Source organism: Neolamprologus brichardi, chromosome 22 (assembly GCF_056152115.1).
Source record: "Neolamprologus brichardi isolate AB-2024 chromosome 22, ASM5615211v1, whole genome shotgun sequence".
NCBI classification, from domain to species: domain Eukaryota; kingdom Metazoa; phylum Chordata; class Actinopteri; order Cichliformes; family Cichlidae; genus Neolamprologus; species Neolamprologus brichardi.
Window position 1 is genome coordinate 17,160,980 of NC_142124.1, and position 27,333 is coordinate 17,188,312.

At 40.5% G+C, this 27,333-nt stretch overlaps 1 protein-coding gene across 7 annotated transcripts; it reads left to right on the forward strand.

Annotated features, from left to right (window-relative positions):
* The first annotated feature begins 1,109 nt into the window (after window positions 1-1,109).
* si:dkeyp-120h9.1 (Y+L amino acid transporter 2-like) lies at window positions 1,110-19,029 on the forward strand. 7 transcript variants are annotated; one of them, XM_087835037.1, is made up of 13 exons: window positions 1,110-1,253; window positions 4,209-4,697; window positions 7,906-8,267; window positions 8,580-8,755; window positions 8,947-9,089; window positions 10,023-10,148; window positions 10,503-10,647; window positions 14,119-14,242; window positions 15,296-15,399; window positions 15,545-15,641; window positions 15,761-15,910; window positions 16,423-16,606; window positions 17,320-19,029. In XM_087835037.1, exons 3-13 carry the CDS (start codon window positions 8,139-8,141, stop codon window positions 17,412-17,414), a joined length of 1,473 nt encoding a protein of 490 aa, XP_087691163.1. In that variant the 5' UTR covers window positions 1,110-1,253; window positions 4,209-4,697; window positions 7,906-8,138; the 3' UTR covers window positions 17,415-19,029. The 7 variants fall into 7 exon arrangements, with proteins under 7 accessions (XP_087691163.1, XP_006787921.1, XP_035762319.1 ...); XM_035906426.2 differs by lacking the exon at window positions 4,209-4,697 and adding an exon at window positions 1,778-1,827 and having other exon boundaries at window positions 1,125-1,253; XM_035906428.2 differs by lacking the exons at window positions 1,110-1,253; window positions 4,209-4,697 and adding exons at window positions 1,317-1,485; window positions 1,778-1,827.
* Window positions 19,030-27,333: the final 8,304 nt, after the last annotated feature.

Sequence of the window (27,333 nt, forward strand, 5' to 3'; positions counted from 1 at the left end):
GAAACTGATGGTATAATTCCCGTGGGCTCACCAAAACTGAACAGCAGAAGAGTGGAAAAATGTGAAGTAAATAACATGAAATAAAGGGTGTCTGTCTCTGCGTTTGCCCTGTGTAAGACTTTCAACCTGTCAGGGTGTACCCTGCCACTCGCCCTGTGATAGTGGGTATAGGCTCAACAGTTCAGGCTCGTGCTGGTGGTGTAACGGTGTGGGGACAGGGGCGGATCTAGAGAAATTTTCTTAGGGTGGCATGGAAATCAAATGGGGTGGTGAAATAAAGCCACCCCATTATGGTTAAAATGATTCAAATGCAGTAAATATACACATGTTTCATATAAATATTATATAAATATTGTATAACTTAACTATAACTTAATTATTTTCTGTAGCCCTCATAATAAACATTTCAGTTACATAAAACATGTGCATTTTGATTTTATGCACTTTATAGCCTTTATAAGAAATAAATGAATATATTTATACAATCAAAATTCACAAAAAGCTATACCACATGGGCGGTTCATTTACAGACACAAGTCTAACTTAAGTTTCACTGTTTTTTGTTAGAAAAAAATCTAATTGTTACATGCTTAAATTAACAATTTTCTGTGCTATGGGCTGAACCATTTGTTAATATTGGTGGTGGTGGTAGTGGTGGTGGTGGGGGTTATCTGTAGCTAGGCTCAAAGTGTTAATGCTATCTTATTTTAATAAAGAACATTGTCATATGCAAAACCAAGGTGGCAAGTGATCATTTTAGGGTGGCACATGCCACCCTTCTAGATCCGCCCCTGTGTGGGGAGTATTTTCCTGGCACACTTTGAGCCCTTTAAAATCAACTAAACATTACTTAAAAAGCTACAGTCAATGTGATTATTGGTCCATCTTTTATGATTACAGTGTACCCACCCATAGTCTCCAGATCTAAAGAAAAAGAAAAATCCATTTTCATTGCTTGACAGAACTTCAACTGTCTTACTGTCTTCTCTTCAAACAGATCAATTCATCGCTCACCTGAAATGCCACACGCGATGAACGTTATTTCCTCTGTTATTTATTAAAGTACCTTATGCAATGTTCTCTGCTGTTCACGGAAAGGCTTCTGCTTTTGAACGTATAGGGTCACGTATGGTGGGAGGTTGGCTAGGAGGAGCCAGCTACAGATGTTGCTTGCCTAAAATGTGGAGCGGCACAAGTTGGTGACTGGAAATCCCAAGGACGGTCCTTGAGTCACCGCTCGCTTCAGCTAAAAGGTAAATTGCCTGACTTCACAGTAGAGGTTTCACTACCTTTGTAGATGTAGAGACTAGGTGGGCACGCGGACAGGAGTCGTTTCAGTCGAAGTTAACCGTCGCTACGTGTCTTTCACGCGCACACTAATGCTAGCATGTACATCTGCAGCATCATGCGTGTTCGTCGTCATTAGCTCTGTTGGCACACGTGGAGCCGCCCGGCAACTAGTTTAATGCGGACTCTTCTTACATGGTGAGTGAGTGTTTCGTTTACATAACAATGTTAGCTGGAGATTTAAAGTAGGCGAGACAAGACGCGCTTTTCACCCCTCTCCTCTTTCACTGAGTGTGTGTCGGGCCGGGGCTAACAGAGCTATCATTCCTAATCATTGGTAACAAAAACCGTTGGCTTTGCGTGTTAACAGGGCGCGAGCGCGTTTTGGGGTTGATGTGGTATAATTTGCGTGTTGAACATTCCCGCCTATGGCTAATATCGGAGATGAACCACTAATTAGTGACTACATTGCTTTTTGTGTGCCTTACAGAATGGTGGATGCCCCGTGCGGAAGCGCGCAGAGCTACATTGCTCGGAGTGGTAATGACACAAAAGGCAAAGAAGTCGGTCTAATCTTCTCTGCCGGCCTTTTTTAATAGCGGGAAGTTATCTGGATCATAGGCTAGAAGGGTTTACAATCACCACTAGTTTTAAACTGAGTTGGGAGTACTAGTGGAAGTTGTACTTCCTTTAAAAACTAGGTCTGTAATTTGCATTCGCCCTTTCTCACTTAACATGCGGAAAATGACGGAGTCGAGAGTGACAGGAAATGTAAGTCGCTAGCAAGTTTGCGTCAGGATTCAATAAATGAATGCAGCGTAAAATCAGCGACAAAAACTCCCCCGACAGTTTAAATATGCGTTTAATAAGCCCGACGTGCCTCAAATGCTATTATTAAAATCCGACGTGGTGTTCACAATGCACAGAGCAGATGCTGAGTATAAAACCTTTAACAATCAGCACACTCAAAAAAAAAAAAAAAATACATGCTGCACGGTCCACGCACAGCGTAAGCATTATTGCATAATAGCAGTTCTGCGATATCGACAATAACTTGGGCAGCTTCGTTATTTCCCAAACCTCTGTTAGAGTCCAACTCCACAGTCACGTTGATACCTAACGTCAGACCTGCCTGACCACAACAGACTCTTGCAACATCCTGAGCATCATTTAGTAGATGTCTCAGAAAACAGACAACAGCTTTGGCCCTTATTTAGGCGGGTCTTCTGTGTCCACCCAGTTTCCTCTCAATGTGAACACATTCACTCACCTCCATTCCAATAGTTTCAGCAATCTGCTCCCAGGATTTGTGAATAACAATGAATAATATTTGTGAGTCCTTATATTGATACTATGATTATTAACCCCTATATAGAGCCAGTTATTGTTATCATGTAGTTACATTTTCAGAGAGGCGCATGTTAAGTTATGCTGCATGTTATGTTGGTCGGTTTTTGTAGGGGCTTTGCTATAGCTACAACGTAGATTCCCCCTGAAGTAGAAAGACTTAATAACAGAAAGAGGATCAGATTCTTGTTTTGAGTTCAGAGATGAGTGTGCAGTGGAGTGTTTTATATGTTATCAGAATTCTCTTAAAGTGTAAGTGGGGTAAATGTGTTCACTTTGTACAGTTAAAAAACTAAAGTTGAGTAAGTGCAGCTTCACTTGAGTATGAAGGGAAAGAGATGGGAACACATAAAAGAATGAACACTTTGCTATGTTAAACTTATTGGCGATATTTATGAGTTGCAGAAAGGTCTAGAATAGTGTTCAAAATTGATTTTAAACATGGCACAAGGCATTCATGCTAATGGTTTTATATTTCTTACTAAATGTCTAAGTAATGAACATTTCAGTAAAGTGATATCCAGACTTTAATAGCAGTAAGGCGTCAGTGTCAGGCATTGTGTGTCTTTGCTGTTATGAGGCCTATGTAATCATTTTGTACTTTTTGATTCATACATTACACTCACAGTAACTCCATATGAAGGTTGACTTGTACATCAGGTTTCTTCTACACTGTTTTGTTCTTGACACTGATAGTTTAATCGAGTTACTACTCTGTTGTTCTTATGAACATGGGATAAATTCACAGAAAATGTTATTTTGGTGAGCATAACCATTTCCCCTAGAGATGGGTTTTGAGGCTGTGGTATTGGGGGGGGGGGGGGGGGGGGAATCTGCATTACCTTAACGAACAGATGCTAGCATAATTTCATTGGACCAATAACGGGACACATGGCGCCAGACCTCAGACCAGAAGGTCCAGTTGTGAGATCCAAAGAAATTATTTTCTGAAAAGATGATTGCTCCTTACTTTCAGATGATTTCAGACTTACCATTTTAGGCAGTAATCAACTTTTCTAATGAGCAATGCTCAGCATTGCTTGTTGGTTTCACCAAAAACACTGCATCCAATAGAGAAAAGCAATGAAATGTTTGTTATTAAATTGAGTTAATTTAAGATGAACAAAAAAAGAGATATTCAGGAGATTCAGCTTTGTCAAATTATGTAAGGTTGCTGCTGTTTTTATAGTTGACCCAAAGTGGTTTCCAGTCATGGTAGTATTAACATTTGAGGTTTCAAAAGATAGAAAATCTGCACATAGGAACACCCATCCATCCATAAAGTTTGATCATGGTGGCAACAGGCTAACCAGGGTACTCCAGACATACTTCTCCCTCTTTCAGTCATTACTGGGATTTCATGACCAGTGGTCATGACCATTCCACTATTTTCTGCTTAATAAACATCCATCTATCCATCTTCTATCTGGGGCTGGGTTGCGGGGACAGCAGCCTAAGCAGAGAATCCCAGACCTCCCTCTCCCCAGTCATCTCCTTAAGCTTCACTGGGTGAACACAGAGGCCAGGCCAAGCAAGAGATATAATCTATTCAGTGTGTCCTGTTTCTGCCCCAGCGCCTCCTTCTGATGGATCATGCCCAGAACACCTCACCCAGGAGGCATCCTTGTTAGATGTCCAAACCACCTCATCTGGCTCCTTTTGATGCGGAGGAGCAGTGGCTCTACTCTGAGCCTATCCCAGATGCCCGAATTCCTCACTCTAACTCTAAGGGAGAGGCCAGCTACCCATCGGAGAAACCTCATTTCCGCTGTTTATATCCGGGATCCCTTTCTTTCAGTCACTACCCAAAGCCCATGAGTAAAAGTAGAGACATAGCTCAACTGGTAAATCAAGAGCTTCGCTTTTACACTCAGCTCGCTCCTTACCATGACAGATCGGTACAGTTTCCGCATCACTGCAGCCGCAGCACTATTCTGTCTGTTGATCTCCCTCTCCTCTCACTCGTGAACAAGACCACTAGATACTTAACCTCTTCAACTTTGTGGAGTAACTCGCCCCTGAAGTGGAGTGGACCATGAAATACCTCAGACATGATTTAAAAGGTGAATATAGACCTACAGAGCTGATTCAAAATCCAAGGAGTTGTCAACAATTACACACATTTAATAAACACATTGCTTAAATTATTCTTTTTATCTACTTTTTTTGACTGAAAGATTAAGGTAAAGTTGCACCAAAAGCTGATGGCTGAGAGTACAGCACGCTTCCAATCAGAATGTCATTTTAATTGGAAGGGCGTCAAACGTCTGTCTTCTATATTAGACACATAAAAACATTGGGATGGTGATGATGTTGGCAGCCACAAAGATTTAATGTGCATTGTTTCTGTGGATCAGTTTCGAAACACATCGAAACCAATATTTTTTTTCAGTTGTTACACCATTGGATACCCACAGTGAACATATTTAAAGTTTTCTTCCATGTTATATATCTTCAGTGTAATATGAGTGTTGTTTCTTCCTGGGGATCCAACTCATGGAGCTCTTCATAGTGCTTTAATGTATTTGTGCATGTGCTTCCAAGAAAGATGTGTTTAGTTAGTAAAGGTGAAATTTGATTTGGCTCAGTGTTTCAGTCCAACGCTTGCTTTTGAGTGCCTCTTCCCATGAACTGATCCAGGCTGAAGGAGGCGGGATGAGTAGTTTGCTTCACTTTTTAGTAACATAGCACCTGCTTATGAAGCACACGGTGTGCTACAGACAAAGCGGTAGGATTATGTAAGGTTAGATCTCTTTTTCTCTGTGAATACACACTGATGAGAGGAGAGAGTGAGCGAGGCACTGCTTTCCTGTATGGGAAGTTAGAATGTAAAATATACAAATGAAGTAAAACTTTGCTCACATTCAGTGATGAATTATGAAGCCAGCGCTATTAGATGATATAAGAGAACAGATAATGGGTATATGAGGTGCAATAAAAGTGGAACTCGCTCCATTTTGATTGCACCGTGTCATCCGACCCTGCAGTTTAAAAACCGAAGTCGCGTGGGAATGAAAGGACCGGTGGCTGACAGCTGGTTATTCAAGATTTACTAGATCGGGGAGCTGCATGCCTGTGAAATAAGCTGCTGTTGTTGTTTCCTTATTCATGGTTGATTTGAGAGTTGTTCCACTGACAACAGCCCAAAGGGATTTATCTCCTCCTGGGATCGAACCAGGACTCTTTTACTTGTTAGACAAAGGTTTAAAACAATACACCATGGAGCCATTTGTTAAACAGTACTGACCAGAATGTGATTGACTGCTGAAGGCGAGCAAGCTAGATGTAATATTGCAACAATATAAATCTTTAAGCCGGCGCATACAAGATGTAGTTGTCACAGCCTGGCTGTTGGTTGGTTGTTTGGCTCTGATTTGGAAATGTTCTTGGATGCACTGACGAGCAGAGTGATAGGAATTATAAATGCAGCTGATCAAATGTATGACATTCTTATTATACAGAGTATTTAAAAAAAGAATCATCCGATTTCAAAAGGCTATATAGAAGTTACATAGTTCTAGATGCGAGATTTTAAAATACATGGCTAAATATGAAGTTTTATAGCAACAGTTACAAAGTGCTCAGTGTCCATATGTCAATTTGCTAGTCATACTTGTCCTATACTTCTGCAAGCATGTCTGGAGTCACTGCAGTCGTTGCTCTTGTCATGCTACCTTCCAGCAAGCACATAAAAGTTACAAATTCCCTCTTTCTACAGTACACATTTGAATTGAGTTAAAGCACTTTGAAATCAAACGATTGATGACGCTACTAAAAGTTGTTTGTTTCCTGGTGATTGTGTTGAATTTATTTTCACATTCTGCAATGGTGACTAAACGGTCACCCACAGGTTGGTTGGCAGTGTTTCAGACTCACAAAGTCTTTTGATCACAAGGTGATTGCACAGGTCACCGGATTGCATGTAATTGCCAACTTGACCCCATTCATTTGCATACTGATATCAGACTAGTAGTAGACTGACTCCCTCTGATGGAAACATTTATAGCAGGTTTTCTTGACAGTGTTGGTCTGCTTTACCATCTCATTTCATTGTGATAATATTGTATCGTTGGGTGTCAGGTGACTCCCACCTAGAGCAGGGCGATATGACCAAAAATATTTATCACAATATACATTTGAAAATTTGCGATAACGATATAACTGACAATATAATTGACACTAGACAAAATACTTTACAACTCCTCAACTTTATTAGTGCAAAAAAAAAAAAAAAATCAATGTATTTTCACTTAAACAAGTAGCCCTTTTAAGTGCATTAAAGTTATATAAAACATTAACAGTGCAAATGCAAATCCTTGCTGACAGTTTAACCAAAAGGCATTTCCAGTGGAAATTGGCCGACATATCCTCAGCATAACCATGTATAATATCCACAAAACTTAAAAAGAGGTTATACACACACACAATACGGTAATATTATGTTGAAGCACAGCACGTATCACTCCGCGAGGCTCCTGCCTACGATAGCCGCAATGCTCCGACAATCCATCAAGCGGTGCGGCTTCGTAGCTTAGCAAAGTTGTACTGAAACATTTGACAGATTTTGGATCGCCGTCTACCACATAAAATCGTTTCGAGGTCAGTAAACACAACCAGAATTCATACATAAGGCACACGGGATTATAAGGGGCGCTGTCAATTTTCAGAAAAATCAAAGGATTGATTTTAAGTGTGCTGTATTTTCCAAAAAACACAGTAATAACGACGGCCCGCTAGCATGCGCTACCAAAAATAGTGCTTTGTTGTGTATCTGACGGACGAAAGCTAAACCAGTTCCACACCACTGAAGTTGCAGCATATTTACAAACCAGTTCTGGTCCATCCGTTTCATTCAACGATCCACTTTTGCTCTTCTCATTCTCCGTCGTCGCCATGTGCGTATGCAAACAAAGGCACTGCGCATGCGCGTTTTACCCATATTCTATCGCAATATTTTATTTTCTTATTGTTGCCCAACATTACACTGGTATTACCGTGAACGGTATGATATAGCCCAGCCCTACTCCCACCTCTAGTTAATGTGTAATATCTATGGGAAAGAGCAGTGTGGGAAACGTTTCACTCACAGTGCTATTTGAACCCAAAGCACTTCATATATAAAGAAAGGCATTCATTTATGGAAGATAACAGAGATGTGTGTATGATGACATACTGAACTGGGATCACTTAACTCATATCTGCTCAGCAAAACTGTTTACTATAATAATAAATTCCCTTCTGTGAGACAGTGTGTGCTTGTTTCTTTTACAGATTGTCCGAGAGAAGCACCGCTTGGATTTCAATGAGTGTTAGAGACATGCAATAGCTCAAGCCATTCAGTGACACTCAACACCTCGATCCCTCCTTTCTTGTGTGATAGGCCCGCACCTCTCTGTTCAGTTTTTCTACCTCTTATTTGTTCTAGTCTTTGACTACTTTGTCATTCCCATCATTTCCTTGTCAATCTCATCTGAGCTGAGGCCAAAGGCTGTAAATTCCTCAAAATGGTTGCTGATGTAGACACAGCGTCTCAGGGTAGTGGCATGCGGCTGAAGCAGGAGATTTCCCTCCTTCATGGTGTCTGTCTCATTGTGGGAAACATGATCGGCTCAGGCATCTTTGTTTCGCCTAAGGTAGGTCTCTCCCTTTTTTTGGGGCGTGGGTGGTTGAGTTTTTATTGTGGTTTAAACGTTGCAGAGCAGTAAAATCTAAATGCTTTCTCTGTAAAATGCACATTAATTACTAAAGAAATCTGAAATTGAAGGACTTCAGTTTTTGTTGATGACGTGTATTACAGCTGTCCGGTTTAGGGTTGAGCAGTCTTCTATATTTACATTAGATCTTAGATCACTAGGCACATTTGTTCAAATGACAGCTGGTTCACTGCCTTCTGTGTGTGTTTGTGTGTATATATTTAATATCTCCTCTCCTGTGTTACCCTGCAGGGAGTCCTTATGTACACTGGCTCATTTGGGATGTCCCTGGTCGTGTGGGCCATCGGAGGGGTATTCTCTGTGTTTGGAGCGTTATGCTATGCTGAGCTTGGTACCACCATCCGTAAATCTGGTGCCTCCTATGCCTATATCCTTGAAGCCTTTGGTGGTTTCTTGGCTTTTATTCGGTATGTTGTTGTTTAAGCAGTGAACTGCTGAGCCCTTCTACTAACACAATAAACTACTCAGGCATGTGCTGTACTGGGATTAAATGGTAGACGGAAACAAAGGTTGACATTACCCAGTGTAAATAAACTAAACCTGCCTACTGTAAGCGTTACGTGAAGCAACAATTAAGATGAAAAAAATTTCTCTGTAGACTGTGGACATCCTTGATGATTGTAGAGCCGGCTTGTCAAGCTGTGATAGCCCTGACCTTCTCCAATTACCTGGTCCAGCCTTTCTACCCCACCTGTTTAGCCCCCTACGATGCCGTCCGTCTTATTGCTGCTGTCATCATATGTAAGCCTCTTTTACTATTAATCACTCACATCATTTATTTTACCTGTTATTTATGTTTGCATGGACGTTGTAAAGGTGTAAGTGTGTTATGTAGTTTTAAGCTTGTATCCATGCAGTGTTGATTTAAATCTTTTTGGACATAATTAGGGAGAGATTTCTTCAACCCCAGCAAAAATAGTGTGCTGATAAAGCATGTGAAAAATTGCACGTCACCACATCCCATCTGTTTCTGTACCTCTGTGCTAATTTCTGTAGACAGCTCAGTTAAAGAGCTGGCAATAGAGCATTGTAACACACAAAAAATAGTTTTGTTTGTTTGTTTGTTTTTTTAAACCAAAGCAATGGAAAGTTCATATACAGTTGTTTACTGTATTAGATTGTACTGTTTTACATCACGCCCCTGTAAATTGCAGTGCATACAGCGAGAGTCTTAATAAGGATGAAGTCTGAAATGCATCTTTGTCTTCTGTGCAAGCAGGAGGATCAGTTGCAGACAGTTGAATCTTTCACACAAAACAGCTAAAATGGATTTCCACGTGTAAATTCAGGAGAAAGGTGTTTAAAATGGTCTATTGGCTGCAGCACTACTGGAACACGCATGCTGCATTTGGAATAACTTGCATGGCGCCCATATGAAATGTGTCATTTGAAATGGGCTTCTTATGCATGTGGTTTGACTTGAACATCGAGTGATAGAGCAGATGATGGGACAGGTGATGGAATTAATAGAAGCACGCAGTGAGATTCATTTTTTACAGGGGTGTTCCTCACAGGGTCTGAATAAAACCTGTGGTATTTGGGTGGTGCCGTGTCAGTTCTATATGAGGAGGAGTGACTTGTACCCTTTAGCTACATTCTCTAGCTGCAAGCTTTTCTAGAGTTGTAGTTTTCTACTACTTTTGGAGTTTTTTACTGCTTCTTTCTTTCCATCAGGTGTGCTCACATTTGTGAACTGCATGAAAGTGAAGTGGGGTGCCATTCTTCAGGTCATCTCTACTTTTGCAAAGGTCATTGCTCTAATTGTCATCATCATTGCCGGACTGGTTAGGCTGGGACAAGGTAGGATCCCTGAATAGTCTCTATTTAGAAAACAACTATTAAGGCTACCAACTGGTCCTTAGACAACACATGTTCTATGGCTCAACACATGGTGCTTATATAATATTGATGATAACAATAATAGTAATTACAAATACAGCTGGATGAGATCTGTTAAAAATACATTTATCAAAGTCATTTAAAAGTTAAACTGTGGGCATGGTTAGGGTGTTGTGTGGCTAAATGAACTGTTCCTCTCTCCCTTAAGTGAGAAAAGTAAAAAAGAAAACACCATACAATTTGAATAATATATTTCTTTATTATGAAAATAAAAAAATGGGATATATTTATAATGTATACCTTGTGTTGTTGTAGGTTTTAACCAGAACTTTGAGGATTCTTTCAAAGACTCCAACCTGAATCCTGGTGATATGGCCCTGGCCCTTTATTCAGCACTCTACTCTTACTCTGGCTGGGATACGCTCAACTTCATTACAGAGGAGATCAAGAACCCAGAGAGGTACGCAATCTTGTATTTATAATGCTCGTTTTACAGTAATCATTAAAATCCTTTATTCCTGGTTGTGCTTTCGATTTGTATACATAAAGTGGTTTGAAAAAAGTGTTTGTGAAGTAAGTAAAGTTAAATTTTATTTATATAGCACCTTTGAAGTGCTTCACACAAAAATACAAGGCAATTGAATTTCTGTGCAATCTTTTTTTTGTATGTTTTTTATACATTTCAGATCATCAAACAAATTTAAATATTAGACAAAGATAACACAAGTAAACACAAAATGCAGTTTCTAAATGAAGGTGTTTATTATTAAGTGGGGAAAAAATCCAAACCTACATGGGCCTGTGTGAAGAAGTAATTGCCCCCTGAACCTAATAACAGCTTGGGCCACCTTTAGCAGCAACAACTGCAAGCTAGGGCTGCAATGAATCGAGTAATTCGATTATAAAAAAATTCCCAACACAAATTCTTTGCTTCAATGCTGTCGTCGTGGAAGTAGAAGCTCTTCATCCACATTTGCAACTAAAATCACACCCGCAATGCAAACAAATTTAGGAGCAGCATGTGAATAAAAAAGCTGACAACATTAAGTCCACACAGCCCGCAGCCTTAAACAGAAACATTGGTAACACAACAGGAGCAGTCATGTTGACGCTGGCACAGTTTAACGAGGAGCTGTAGTCTGTTTGCACACCGTGAAGAGCAAACGAAGCCATTACCAAGACGTGAGCTCTGGTTAAGTGAAAGAAGATGTGTTTCTAGCAACCAAAACAGCAGCGCTGTTACTGCAATCGCCAATAAAACCATTACTGGGAAAAAGTAATGACAAACTCTGACATGGAAAAAAAAAAAATCACACTTTATAGCTGCTCCATCCATCGCTGTTTGCTTTACACAGTGGAGAATCTGCAGTAATCCTCAAGAAGTTGTATTAAGATAAACAACAAAGAACGTCTACAAAACCTAAACTGAGAAGAATCTAAGAAAACACACACAGGGAGAAACACACAGCAAGAGGGAGATTGCAACACTGACACAGAGAAACACAGGGCTTAAATACACTGGGAAATAACGAGGGGATGAGACACAGAAGGAGAGCACAGCTGGGGGAAATCAGAACTGATGAGACAAGGAAGCAAAGTAGGATACACTCACATGAGACACAGACCTTCAAAGTAAAACAGGAAGTAGCACAGACGCAGACTTGACTAGGGGAGACAGAGCAACTAAGAAACACAGAACAACAATAAAGAGATACAGAGGGCAGCTACTAAATACTCAGAAAACTAAACAGAATACAAGAAAGCCAAACTAAGACGCTAGACTAGGGCTGCACGATTTTGCATAAAATGAGAATCATGATTTTTTTGCTTAGAATTGAGATCACGATTCTCTCATGATTTTTTTTTCCAATATAAATATTTATTGCGCTTATTAACTGCACATCAAATTCGTAACAGTTGAGACTGAACATAAAACAATAAATAAACATAAAAACAATAAATGTCTCACATTTTGTCGTTGCTGCAAAATGTTGTACTGCTTGTAATTCTGTCTCCACCGTTGCTTGACACTGCGTATATAGAGCAGGTAGTGCAACATTTTTAAAATAGTTGCGGGGCGGCACTGTGTAGCGTTTGTCTAGGGTGTTGATCATTTTCCTAAATCCCTCGTTTTCAACGGTGTTGATGGGAGCCATATCTTTGGTCAGGTGATAAGTGATAGCCTCCGTAATTTCTTTGTGCCTGCGGGAGTTCGACGGGTATGGGGAAGCGCTGTATAAGGTTCCCGTTATTGATGTTTGGGTGGTTGACCGGGATGGATTTTCTCCTGTCACTTTTTTGGCCTTTACAGCTTCATCATCTCTCACGTGCTTTTTTTCCCCTGCCAGCTGACTTCTGTATCACTTGGTACAAGCCTCCGCCCTTGTCATTTGTTGAGCAGGAAGAGTGAGCGCTTGTTTTCGTGCAGCTTATGTCCCGGATCAAAATGTGGTACAATCGTCATCTTTTTTTTTGGTTTTTGTTTTTGTTTTGTTTTTTTAAATTGTTGTCATTTCGAAATGAGATCGCGATTTTCTAACGATTAATTGTGCAGCCCTACGCTAGACTATAAATTAAACTGGGGCAACAAAGAACTAAGAGCATAATACAAAAACTCAGAGACACAAGAAACTCAAAACACTGGGTCACCGACCCAGGACTGTGACAAGACCAGATTAATTTCGAGGCTTTCATAACATTTTTCAGATTGAAAAATTGCAATCAACAGTTCATTTTGAAAAAAACCTGTGTATATTTGTTATTGCTCAATAATAAGAGAAAAAATATTTCTTATCGAATTTCTTGATTGATTGATGGAATAACTGAGCGATTACTTGATTACTAAAATAATCGATAGCTGCAGTCCTAAATTAAGCGTTTGCGATAACTGGCAGTGAGTTTTTCACAGCGCTGTGGAGGAATTTTGGCCCACTCATAATTCTTTTGTGAAATCCCGGATGAGTTTTCAGCAGGAATATCTAATGTCACGAAATTTGTTTTGGCTGTATCACGATACACATCGCGATATGTTTAAATAACCTCCAAAAACAAAAACCACAGGAAGTCTCATTCCTTCACTCATCTGAAACTCCCACTGTCCTCATATCTTTCCCTATCTGGTAGTTTATAAACACATGCTAAGGGCAGTGTGCCAGGTAGAAAATCTGGGAGGGGGTTATTAATGATGCATTCACAGTGTGTGGGAGAAAAACAAACTCACAGTGAATTACATGCAGACAGCTTAATATTTCCATTGCAGTTCATACTTGATGGTTGCGATAAAACCATTTTATCCATCGTGCGTGGAAACATCGAGCATATTCGCCCACCCCTACCGATTACTCCTGGTGGTGAAAGTTCTCCACTGTTCCAGGTTTTCTCCATTTATGTATAATGACTCTCAATGTGGTTCATTGGAGTCCCAAAGCCTTAGAAATGGCTTTGTAACCTTTCCAGACTGACGGATGTCAATGACTTTGTTTCTCAGGCGTTTCTTTAGATCTAGCGAGCTGTGGCATAATTAGCCCTTGCCAGACAGGTTCTATTTAAGTGATTTCCTGATTCAACAGGTCTGCCAATAATCAGGCCTGGGTGTGTTTAGTGAAACTGAACTCAGCGTTCCAAAAAATGCAGTTAATCACACATTCATAGTTTAACAAGATGGGCAATTACTTTTTCACACGAGACCAGATAGGTTTGGATTGGATTGAACATTTGTCCCTTAATCAATGAAATCGTCATTTAAAAGCTGCATTTTGTATTTCATCAGGTTATCTTTGTCTAATATTAAACATCAAACATGTAAGTGTGACAAATATGCAAAACACTAGGAAATCATGAAGGGGGCAAACACCTTTTCACACTGCTGTACTGCTAAGTAGTTTAAATCTAACAGTCTTAATGAATACCACCTCCTATTTTTCCATTGCAGGAATCTCCCCTTGTCCATTGCCATTTCAATGCCCATCGTCACAGTGATCTATATCTTGACCAACATAGCTTACTATGTCGTCATGGACGCAGATACAGTGCTCAACAGTGAAGCTGTTGCTGTGGTGAGTCCAAAGCTCTGTACTGCAGTCACTTTGTTTACATATCTGCATACAGGCCCTATCACATACCAGTATTTACAGCCTCTGCTCACCCTCTTAGAGGTAGGAGGATGTGATCTGTCCCTCCTGTGTTTGACTGTCGTCTCTCTGAGTCCATCTAACAGCCACTGCCTCTCGCATCTGGCTTTGGTACTCCCTCTTGGTCATGCAAGACTGTAGGAGTCGAGATGACAGGAACCTCATTTAGCTAAAGAGGTTAGCGCGCCACACAGGAACAGGAGGAGAGCTCATGATGTGATTAGTGCAGGAAGGAGGAAGATTTGTACTTGTCAGTGGTATTTGCTAATCTCTTTTTTTTTTATTCTAATGGTTTACTAATGTTCTGTCATTAAGCCAGGGGTTTTCTGCCCTGTTGAAATGAAACTGTGAGATGCAGCAAAATGTTTAGTCAGGTTTTTAGGTTTTTAGTCATCATGTTTGAACATGATGATGTTCAAACATGATGATGTTCAAACATGATGATGTTTGAACCTAAACTTGATTATATCACTAATATAATGCACCTCAGGCATGTTTGGGTTTTGAGTGGGTTAAAATGAGTGATGCCACATCGTTGTCGAGTCAAGCTTTTGGCAACAGCTCAGCTCACAGGTCACAATATGAACAAAGAAAATCCACTCAGAGGTTTCAAAGTGGCATCACAGTATAACATTTTTCTCAGTTCCTGCTGTTCTTCTCCTTCTAGCTGGTAACTGTTTCTTTCTCTCCTTTCTAACAAAGTGTCCTGTGAAACTGCTGTGATCTGTGTAGTTTTTTTTTGTTGACAGTATTTGTACTCATTGATTATTTGGAACAGTGTGAGCTTTACACTTTCTTCCGTCCTTGAAAAGGAAACAAAGGGGAGTAGCAGGAAACATCAGGGGGTTCCCGCAAGCAGATTAGCCAGTTTGTTGGATTAGTTCTCGTGTCTTTTAATTAGTGGCACACATCTGCAATGATGAGTCACATTTTTACTAAAGTGAAAAGGAGTTACAAGCACTTTGGCTGCTTCCTCAGACTTTTGCAGATGAGGTGCTGGGCTGGGCTCGTTGGCTGATTCCTCTTTCTGTGGCGATTTCCTGTTACGGAGGCCTCAACTCATCAATCATTGCAGCCTCGAGGTAAACTCCTAAATCTAGTGGCCTCCATTTCTGTTTTTCCCAAAATGTATGGGTTTTTTGTTTTGTTTTGTTTGTCCTATTGCCAGCTAACCAATCAGCAGCACAGTGACTTTTGTTCTTATTGAAATGTCATTTTCTCTCGCAGGTTGTTTTTCGTTGGTTCCAGAGAAGGCCACCTACCTAATGTGCTTTGTATGATCCATATTAAACGTTTCACCCCGATTCCTGCCCTACTTTTTAATGCAAGTATCCCAATATGTTTTTTTATTTTAATATAAATCTTTGTGGTTCTTCATCTTTGTCATGAATGTATTTCTCTTGAACGTAATATTTGTGTCTGTTTTTGGTCGTCTTCTCACAGGGTGGCATGTCTCTGTTGTACTTGACTGTGCCAGATGTTTTCCGGTTAATCAACTACTTCAGTTTCAACTACTGGTTATTCATCGGCCTGTCGATAGCCAGCCTGATCTACCTTCGCATCAAAGATCCTGATCGGCACCGACCCGTTAAGGTACCAAAAATGATGCAATGTTCTTAATAACCAAAGTGAGCTTGAAATACAAACAGGTGTAAAATTTAGCTCAGACATGTTAGTGCAGTCACCTCAGAGATAAAAAAATAAATAAATATAAAGCATTAGGCAGGATGATGAGTGTAGATTGTGTGACAAGTATGAACATCTTGTTTCTGAATGTGAGCCAATGTTTTTTTTATCTCATAATCTTAGACTGCACCTTGGTGCAGCCACCCAACCACATCATCCAGCTCACAGCCCCCATCAGATTGTGAACAGATAAATAAACCAATGAGCACAAGATGTAAATGGATACATTAAAGATAGTGTGTAAAGTGTTGTTCATGGTCTGTGAAGTTTTTTTTGTTTACCCATCAACAGTGAGTGTATTGTACTGTTCACCCTCTTTTGTTTTGAGTTGCGACAATGTTTAAAGTCATGATGGTACTTTACAAAAATGCCAGTCTGATCCTTTTGTTTTGTCCATTTCTCCTCCTCCCTCTCTGTAGCTGTCTTTGTTCTTCCCAATAGTCTACTGCCTGTGCAGCTTATTCCTGGTGGTGGTGCCGCTCTACAGCGATACTGTCAACTCTCTAGTGGGGATTGGTGTGGCACTTTCTGGGGCACCGATCTACTACATTTGTGTCCATCTGCCTCGCAGCTCCAGACCAGCCTTCCTTGGAAAAATGCTCAGTAAGAGAAACACTACACTGCCTATCATAGAAGAGGTTTTGTTTGCTTTGAGGAAACTCTGAAACTCACATTTGATAGCCTTCTTATTAAAGCACTTGTCTATTACTGCTTTATCCTTTAACATTTGTGGTCTAGCTCTGAGAAAGATCAGCAAGAGCTCAGTGTCATATTTTCATAGGCTAGAACAAGCTAGCCAAGCTGTCAGTCTAGCTTTTCATTCCCTTTGAGGGGAAATGCATCCTTTATCTTCCTTGCAAATTTAAATTCCCAATTGGTTTATAAAGAAAGAATTTCCCCAAGAAACTTAACTCTAGGTACAAAGATAGAGGATTGATGCTAGCACGTGGTAATATGACAACAGCTATAGTATAAAGCTCTGTGAATGAATGTGGCTGTGTTAGGTTATTACTCATAACTCTTTAAAGTCGCATACCAGTCTCATATTTCCTATAGTTACCATAGAAATGTATAGAAATGCTATGGCTCTCTGTAAAGGGATTGGAATTAGTGTTTCATAGTTCAGTTTAGCATAAAACCCACCTACACTAAAGGCTTCTATAGTACAACATTTATAAAACTCTTACTCTTTAGAAATGCTACTTTTTTATACTATTAACACTGGACTAGTTTAAACAAGTAACACTTAAGGCTATTTTTTCTAATTAGCAACCCTTGAGCAACCATCTGATTTTTCTTTTTCTCTCTTCACATAGATGCGATATCTCTATACACCCAGAAACTGTGCATGTGTTGTGTGGCATCGCCAGATATTGATCTGGACAACATAGACCCGGGGAAGATCGAATGATCGATGGATAGACAAACTCAGAGTAAAGTACTGTACGGAGAGATAAAAGAGGACGAACGAACACAATATGAAGCAATCTGGGAGCGGCAGACAATCAGGGCTGAGATGAGATGATCGCTGGACCTATTAAAGACGGATGGAGACGGTGCAGAGATGAGCACACCACACTACTCGATCTCCTCGTCCTCTTCTTCTCTCACACATGTGCCATAAAGAAGGAAGGAGCAGGATTTTACTCAGACTGTTTATTATAGGCAAGAGCACAAACGCAGTGTATTGTTACAATTATACTAAGTGTATATCTTAGCAGCAAATTTAGTCCAAAAATCTTGATTTTTGAACTTGAGACCTCAAAGAAGAGCAAACAGTTTTTGCACATAAATTTTTCATTTTGAAGGAGACGATATATAAAATGGTTTAAAAAAAAAAGCGTAATTAAGGAGTGGTCCTGCTGTATATTTATGATCACAAATCTGTCATGCTGCTTTCCATCCACCACAGCTGCATGTGGGAACTTTGACATCATCTTCAGGGCTCTTTTTAAGTTCAGGCGCCTCCTAGTGGTAGCTTAAAAAACTTCAGTTGATAAGTCATAAGACTTTCCAAAGTGTCATATAAGAGTCTGTCTCTGCTTCTGTGTGTTGTGTCTCATGTTTGTACTGTTGCTTCATATACGTGCACACGATCCATTTAAAAGTAAAAAAATCTGATGTTTTTTTTAGGTATACACCTCAGTGATGATGCCTATGAGCAACCATTGTTACACTTTAAAAAAAAAACAAACATAAGGATTTCTATTGCAGATGAAATATTTAATATATTTTTTCAGTTTTTAATGTATCGCGAAGATAGGCGGTTGTCACAGAGAGCAGATCGATTGTTGGACCATCATGCAGTAAAGTGAAAATTCACAGCTGTAGTGTGTTTATATGGTGTTTTGTGGTGTACTTTTTGTGTTCCTAGACTATACGTGCCTTCAGTGAGGTGGGTCTAATGATGTGATATCGCCACATTTGTTCTTGAGCACAGTCGCCGACATGTCGCTGTAAAGTTTGCCAAATGTGTTTCAAGTCGTCATCTTTCATTAGTTTCTTCAAATTGAAGCTGCCTATCACAAAAACACGGGCAGTAGTTGTTGGTTAGTTTGTCATCAGCAAGAAATAATCAGTCCTTAGATTTAAAAAATAAAAAAATCTGCTTAGCCTCTGGACACGATTAGGAGCTAACGGGAGCACACGGTTTGTTGCTTCATGTGCTAATTTGCTTTTCTTGGATCAGTAGTCATCGGTTAAAACAAACTAGTGGGCTGTTTAAACACAACAACAGCTGTATATGTATATTTCAGTATACTGTAATAAAATGAACCTATTATTCTCAGAAAATGCAAAATAAGAATGTTATAACATATTTGTTGTTTCATTGGGTACCAAATGTCTGTTTTCTGGGTGTTTGAAAGCTTTTATGCTGAATGTGTCTTAAGAACCTGCTTTTTTTTCCACTGTTCTGATTTATTTTGCCAAACGAGCTTCTCCAGTGGGCTGGAAACGTGTTTGCTCACTCAGAGGTAGAAAGTGAGCTGTGTGTTTTATCTGAATAAAGTTAGGTACAGACTGTATCCTTCAGTGACTGGCTGTTCTTATCATTTGCTTTGTTTGACCTGAACACACTAAAATCTCCTAGCACTCACTGCTACTTGAGGTCATCCTCTCATAACCCATCTGTAGCTTTATGTACAGCTCATTTACCCTTTAGGTAAATAAGCAGCTTTGATAAAATCAAGGTTTTAAAAGTTTCCCAACTGATCAGTATGAAAATCCACATATTTTTAATGGTATTTTAACTGGTCCTTTGCAGGCATTTCCTTATATCACATTGGACTGAGTATCCTGGAGTTATTCGCTAGTGAAATTGTCAATGGTCTGGTCTGGAAAGGGAAGCAAATAACCTTTAAACACAAGATGATTGATTTCTGATTTAAATATTTGCGTAGGTTCACAGCTCTCCAGGTCATGGTCGCCAGAGAGTTTGAAAAAACAAGAGGCAACTGGATTAAGTTTGCAAACAGCAGGCTTAAAACCATTAGGTGGGAGGGACCGCTGAAATTGCAGAGAAGCATTGAGAGCAGCCTGAAGCCTGAGTATTTGGCTCACAGTGACACTTTGCCCATGTGTTCACAAATGGGATGCTAGACTGTTTTATTCCTTAACTGTTTGTAGCTCAAGAAGTTTCCTACTGATCTCAGTAATTTTATTAAATAAATTATATTTTAAAATTTTATTGGTGTCACCTTTTGCCCATAGCTAAACTGTCATTCAGACCTAGAATCTTTTTTTATTAGAAAAGCACTAACAGCAATGAGGAAAAGCAGAATTGTTGGTCTTTCGCACTTGTTTTTGAATCTTTCTACGGACTGGAAACTGTTTCTTGGCATCTTTTCTGCTCTGTCTACCTTCCAGTCTCCTCAGGTGGCTGCTCAAGCCCCACCTCCTGTCCATCCAAACCACATCGCCTCCCTAGAGGCTCAGTGCAGAGGCATCACATTTCAACGGGGTGTGCGCTCTGTGCTTCAGATGCTGCCCGTCGATAGGTGCTCCCGGCTGGGGGGAAGAGGCCTGAGTGTTCCTCCCCAGAACCATGGGAATTGAGTTCCACTGACTCATGCATAAAAGATAAAGCAGTGGAGGGGAAATGTAGCCGAGCTCCATGACGGCTACAGAAACTGCTCTCTCTCCCGCTGAGTGGAGATCAGGCAGCAGCTGAAGTGAATTCTTGGTATTAAAAGCTCAAGGCTGCTAAGGTAGTACTCTGAACACCTGATGGTCTGGAGGGAGCATCTCACCTGGGAATGGGCAGAGGAACCAGGGTGCTGCTGTTTGATGGATGAGTGGCTGTTACACACTGGCACCAGTTTGGCATCATGGAACTGCCTCGGCGTCTGAACTGGATGCGTAACCGAGCTTGGAGGCCTCATGGCTGCCGCAGGCACTTCAATCGTAAGTGCAACGTGTGTTTGGGCCAATCAGGGAATCAGTTTTAGTCTTGATTTCCATTGTTTATGTTGTCTTTGTATTCAAATTTTTTTGTTCCTTTGTTTCTTCTTCTTCTTCTTTACAAACATCTGCTTTCTGGACCTGCTTTGTAATTGTCTAAGTGCTGCTGTGAACCCGAGAAGCTCCCAGTGATGTCATCATGAGTTGTCAAGTGTAAGTTGTTGTGACTGTCACAGAGCTGCTGCTGTTCAGAGCATCATGAGGTGGACTGCAGACACATGTGTCTCGTGCGCTTAGTCATGCTTGATGATTTTAAACATGTCTACATGCTGCAAAGTTTTGTGTTTTTAAATTAGTCATGTGACTCAGTGAGCGGTTCTCAAACTTCTTCTGGCGTGCCCCGCGCTCATTTTCTAATCTGTCATTGAGGTGGGAAAAAAAGGTTAAGAGAAGTTTCAGTCAACTAAAAGTCAGCACCACAGCATCAGCAAATTATGTATATTTTAAATTTTCACACCATGCTTGCAGCAGCTCTCTGCCGCAGCAACAACAAGCAGACTGCAGGTGTCAAATAAGATTAATGTTAAGCATCATGTGCTGAAAACGCACCAGGCTGAGAGAACATGCACTGAAGTGTATGAAGATTCATTCATATTAAAAGCATCTTCACTTGGCTGCAGGCTGAGATCGCTCCTGGTTTGTGTCGGTCTTATCTTAAAGGGCCAAACAACATCATTACACTTGTTATTCTTTGCTGATAGTTGATGCATTTGATGACAGATGGCTACGATTCACTTTCCCTCTAAAAATCCCATCACAAGGAAAGCTTGTCTGACACAGTGAGCGACGGCTGTCTGCCAACACTCTAGTCTGTTTGATCAGGCCTGATGGTGAATGTTTAATTGAAACAACATCTGTGTCGATTGTGTAAGATCAGATTGTAGGAATGAAAAGGATGCAATGCGACACCCGTGTGGCCGGGCTGAGCAGATTTGATGGCGTTTTATTCGGTTTGCATGTTGTTTGCAAAGCTGAACGTCTGCAGACTTTTCTGTGCCTTTGTAGAAATAGTTGCTTGTTGTGCAATGGGTGTGTATAGTGTGACATGCATACATACCACTGAAATGGAGTGCATGCCCAGAGATGGCGATTGCACCTAAACTGGCTCTATCATGCTCACTTCCAGCTACATTCATTTGATTCTTGGACTGTACTAAATAAGTAATTTATTTGAATTTCATGAGCGGGATCACTCGTTATACCCTCCTCTTCCAATTCTCTTGACTATATTTGACCCCACATACTCTCTTTTTGTGCCCTCACCCTCCTTGCCTGTTTCAATGAATTCATCTCTCATTAGTACATGGGGATCTGTTCAGCCTGGAAGCCACCACCAGCACCCTCTGAGGCCCAAACCACAGCCTCAATTCATGCTTACTGCCATTATCTACTAGAAATGAACTCAAACCTCAATGAGGATGGGGTCCTAGCTAGTCAATAAGTATTTATGCAACTCATCAGTTCCTTCTTTGTGGTTCCCCTCCATTTAAGACTGGCCAACCCTTTGCAGGCAGTTTGAACAGCAGGTGGGTGGGGCCTCTGTGTGCATATTATGCATATCATGTGCTGACATCACATGGAGCACTGGAGTATTGGAGTATTAAGAGCAGTCTGAAGCCTTAACTTGAATCAGTGGTTGTGATGGAAAAGACTTTGAGATGATCATTGAGAGTTCGTGTTGTATGGCATTTGTACATTTGTGTTTCATAAAGCCACCAAAACCAATCATATTTTCACAGTTGACTTCTTATAACAGGTTTTATCAGTCTTCTTAGGACTCATTTTATCAGGAAAATATTCTATAGCTCCATTTTAACAAGGAGTGCTCAGGCAGGCAGCGGTCTGGGTGAGGTGGGGGAAGCAAAGGGAGACCAAAGAGACAGCAAACAGCATAAGAACAAACACTTGATAGGATGATGGGGCCAGCGACCCTAGATCAGCAACATTCAGCTCTGCGTGTCAGAGGGGAAATTGAAAAGTTAAAAAAATGAAAAGCACTGAACTGCTGCAGTGGATTATTATTATTAAAGATTTGCTCAAAATAAGCTGCCAAACTCGACTCTGCCCTTTCAGCCTTTTCCTGAAATGAAAAACCAAAGTCAGACTTCAGGTTAGACAGAGCACCGATTCCTGCAGGTATTCACCCCCGTTTAACTTACTGAGAACACGTTATTCGAGTTAAATGTCATTCGGTATTTTCAGATGTCAAACAGGTAACGTCTCGCCTTTCTAACTGCTGAAGGAGCTGAAACTGAAATGTATCTCAAGTATTGAGCTGTAATTATGGGTCAGAATTTGTTTTGAAACCACACACTAAAAATCTTCTTTTCAAGTGGGACTTAAATTCGTTTTATCTTTTTTTCCTCCCGCATCTAAGGAAGCACTTGATCAGAACAACGACAGTCAGATCACTTTCTGAATATACTGCCTCTGTTTCTTGGAATAATCTACAGATGGAGCTGAAATTCTCAGACAGTTTAAGTTAGTTGTAAAGAACAGCGATTGCTCTTAAAGTGGCACCAAACATGGCTTGAAACTGTTTTGTCTCTGATATTTTATTGCTTATAACCCATTGATAGTCGTGTTTGAGATTGTCTCCTGCTCTCAGGATTCAGCGACTCATGAAAGAGATTTTTAATCTGAATTAAACTTTTAGTTATAAAGGCGGGTGGTTTGTGATTACGTATGCTCTTAAGATACTTGGAGCTTGCATTCCTTATATTTTGCTCTTAATCAGCTTTGCAGTTATAACATATACTTTAAAAACAACCTGCATTGCATGAAGCGACCTAATGCAAAGAAACCTCAGCAAAATAATGTATTGAAAACTCATTCATGTCTTTTTCTGTTTTTTAAATTTCTCTTTTAATGCGACTGCCTGCAAGCATCCCCTTTAAACCTGCACTTTAAAGATTATTTCTTATGAGAAGGCTGAGTGGATTTTGCACTGATTAGCTCAGAATTTGTTAAGGAGAGGATCTAGAGCAGCGGCCTCGAATGCATGATGGCATTTTTACGCATATGAGCCTTGAAATAGCTCCGTAAAGCAGAACAGAATTACTTCAAAGTATTGATAAAAATATACGACTTTCATCGGCCTTTTGACTGTGGCTCAGAAATTAAAATAGCAACAGAGGGGAAAGGGAAGTTTTTTTTAAAAAAAAAAGCTACAGCTAACGGGTCATAATGTTCGTACTAATAGTTGAAACGCAAATGTCGACTTCAACAGGCAGCTGGAAGACATAATGTTCTCCCTGGTGGTTAAGAACTGCTGTCTCACAACAAGAGGTTATTGTTCATGAAGCCTTTTTGTTGTGTTCGTGCAGCTGAACCACAGTTATAATGAATATGCAGATCATGATAATGCAGCTTTTCACTCTGTCACATTAGAAGTTGTTTTTTTAGTCTCCCACACCTTGTAATTGATGGTAGTTGATTGCATTTAATTGTAGATGTAGATTATCTCTGAGTGTGTTTATACATCCATTTCAAAATGTTCTGTTGACATTTCCTTTGTGAGGGGTAGTTATTCACTGGAGACGGAGTAGTGGGTACTAATGTCGCTGTTCACTGGTGGCTTTAAGTACTTATGAACACTTGTGGGATGGCAGTGAATCAGACCTAGTCAGGAGTAAGAAATCTATGGGCTGGTGATTTAAACATGCACAGGTTCCTTCTTTAAACCTCGATGCCATATAATGCACAATAATCCCATCTGGACTTCTCCGTCTTTCTAACACAAAAAGATAACTTATCACTTGTCAGTGTGATTAAATAAATAAACCTCTTGCTCATAAAGGAAGCAGAACATAGGGGGTGCTGTATCACAGGAGGTAGAGCAGGTCATTTACTGATTGGAAGGTTGGTGGTTTGATCCCTGCCTGCTTCTGTCTGTCAAAGTGTCCTTGGGCAAGACACCGAACCGATGCATCCATAAGTGTCAGACAGAACGCAGTCAGAAATCCTTGTGTAAACGCTGTGCTCAGATATAGTAGAAAAGTGTTATATAAGAACCAGTTTATTTTTTTGTTTTGTTTTTTTCCCCTTCACTGAACTGTTTCTAGTACTGAGCAGTAGGGGGCCTCCACAGTTAGATAATATGCATGCTTCCCTTTAGCTCACCGCAAACATACAGTAGGCCCATGCTGTATGTTCCTATCTTGAGCTTAGAAGGAAGTGAAGCAACGAAAAGGCTGCACCTCTTCTCCATTCAGCAGTGTGTTTCTATTGTCAAGGTTAAAATGCATTGTTCCCCTTTTCTGCCACTGCGCTGAGGTCAACAACGCATCAGCTGTTTGATTTTACGAGTATTGCAGAAGCTGGTAAAATTAATTTCCTCTGATGATGACACACACGCACATGCACACCCACTGTGACCAGTTTATCTGTCAGGCTGTAATTTGTTTTCCTCTAAATGGACCTGAAGTCATGATGAAGATGATTAAAATAAACCACTTAAGCAGATTGTGTTATTCTGTGACCCGACTCATTCGTGCACTTTCCTCCTTCATTCTGTTGTTGCCACCTCCCCATTTTGCCCCTCTCTGTCCCTCACCTCTGCCCTGCTTGCATTTACTTTATTGCTTCCTTTCCTCCCATCCTCCCTCCTTTCACCATCCTCATGCCCTGCGACCTCCCTCCCTCTCTTCCAGTTTTCCCCCTTCCTCCCTCCAGATATTAAACCCCCACTCTCCACCACCCCCTGCTCTCTTCTCTCCAATCAGATACATAATGGTGCTCACTCTCTAAAAAATCTTCCCACTCCATAGCAACGCGCCTCCTCACCACTGTAACTCTGCTGCTACTGATGCGGGAAGGCGGTGTGATGCAAACTACATCAGAGGAGATTACATATTGCCTCGGCTCATTTTTCCAGCTGTAGCTAGACGTGATTCTCTCTCTCTCTCTCTCACTGCTTGCTCATCTTTTATCCCAATTTTCCTCTTTTTCTCCTCCTGTCACACTTGTTTTCCCCCCTCTTTCTTCTTTCTTTCCCTCTCATGCATACATTTCTCTGCACTCTGCGCTATCTTTGCAGGAAAATAATTATTTCTACAGGTTACCAGGGAGCGTGTAAATGGAGTCATGTTGGCCCTCTCTCTGTAATTTCACACAATAAAGTCAACAAGCTGGGCTGCTGCGTGGGCTGCTCGTGAACACAGAGAGAAAGAGTTATAGAAAGAAAGAGAGAGTGAGGGACAGAGGGAGCAAAGAACAAAGTAAAATGTGTTTCCTAAAGAAGAAAATGTACAGGCAACACAGGCGCTCACATGAAGATTGTGTCCTATGCAATATAGTTCAGTATTTTGAGTTCTTGATAATGACGCATGTAAGCTTAGACATACAATGAGGCTACTGTTAACGTGCAAGTTTTTGTCATCTATAAATGTTAAAAAAAAACAGTAAAATGCATAAACTGTACTTAAAGGATGGACATATATTCCAGGTAGAAAAAGTGAGAGTTGTATTCTTTCTATTAGCCAGCAGGGGGCACCTTAACTGACTGTCTACAGGAAAACAACCCTGAGCTTGTTTGCTGTGTTATCTCACAAAATTGTTGCTTATGAGTTCATAGGCTGAACTGCTACTTTCAGGCAGTACTGAACACCAGTTTTTGTTTGGCTATTGGTGATTGCTAGGCAAAATGATGACATCATAACCTCCATGGGCCTAAGATGTACCTTTGTGCCGAACTTGGTCCTTCTATTCATGATTGTCTGGGAAGAGTTTGCAGACAAAGAAACAAACACACAGATAGAGATTAGAGACACATTGTAGTAAGAGTAATTCATCCACCTGGAGATGAGAGCAAGCCCACATTGACTGAAAGGTGTCCTGACAAAGGCTGCTGGAGCTCATTTATGTTTGCTAGGCCTTATCTCTAACTACGTAGTGTCACTGAGCTGACATCTGTTCACTGTTTGTGCTGTTGGATATTCTCTGACTATTATCGTGGCTTGTTGTTTGATTGAGACCATCCAAGCAGGTTGTGCTTCATTTCTACTGAGTGAAATTCTAGTATTTCTTTAATCAGTTACTTAGTAACTGATTAAACCACTGAATTGTCAAAATGCTGCATTGAATGTATGACAGTCATGGCAACAATGTATCATCAAGAAGAATAAGCCCCCAGTCGCAAAGGCCTAGAGACCAGTTTCATCGATTTTATCCAGCAACAGCCAAAAAACCTCCTTGACTGCCAACCAGTCAGGGAATACATGAATATATATTTTATATCAGGTACAAAAAGGCAAACAACTATTAAGTAACATGCGCGACATGAAGTCACACGAGTCAACTCATCCCCAAGTGGCCATTCAAGGAACTGCAGATGGCTTTAACTTTGCGTCCTCCAGAAGGTGCCCCTTGGTATAAATACACCAACCTGTAAAAGTATTGAGTACAGCCACAGCTCAGGGTAAAGCTCAGCAAACACTCACTGCTGAGTGAGTAATATCAGCCAGTTCTCCAGAGCGTTGCACTCTGACCTCACTCTATAATGGAAAGAGCAAATCGATCAAATATCCTGTTGTTGCTGCTGCTGCTGTTATTATTGTTCTTGTGTCATTCAGAAGAAGTGAGAGAAAAGTTCACATTGATCTCGCCCTCTGCTTGTTGGACCTTTGTTCCTGATGACTCACAAGGTTTCATGTTTGGAAAAAATAGACAATGAAGCGACTTTATGGTTCAAAAATGTAATATCATGAATGTTCCGTTACAATAAAGAGATGTAGTCGTATCTTTCCACGCATGCTTCGATTTTGATATTCGGGTGCGGCAAATAACCTCGTAGAAGTCACTTGCTGCATTAAAGAACTTCTTCTTTTCAGAGTTGATCAATGAGTAAACACACCGCACACAGCAAACCG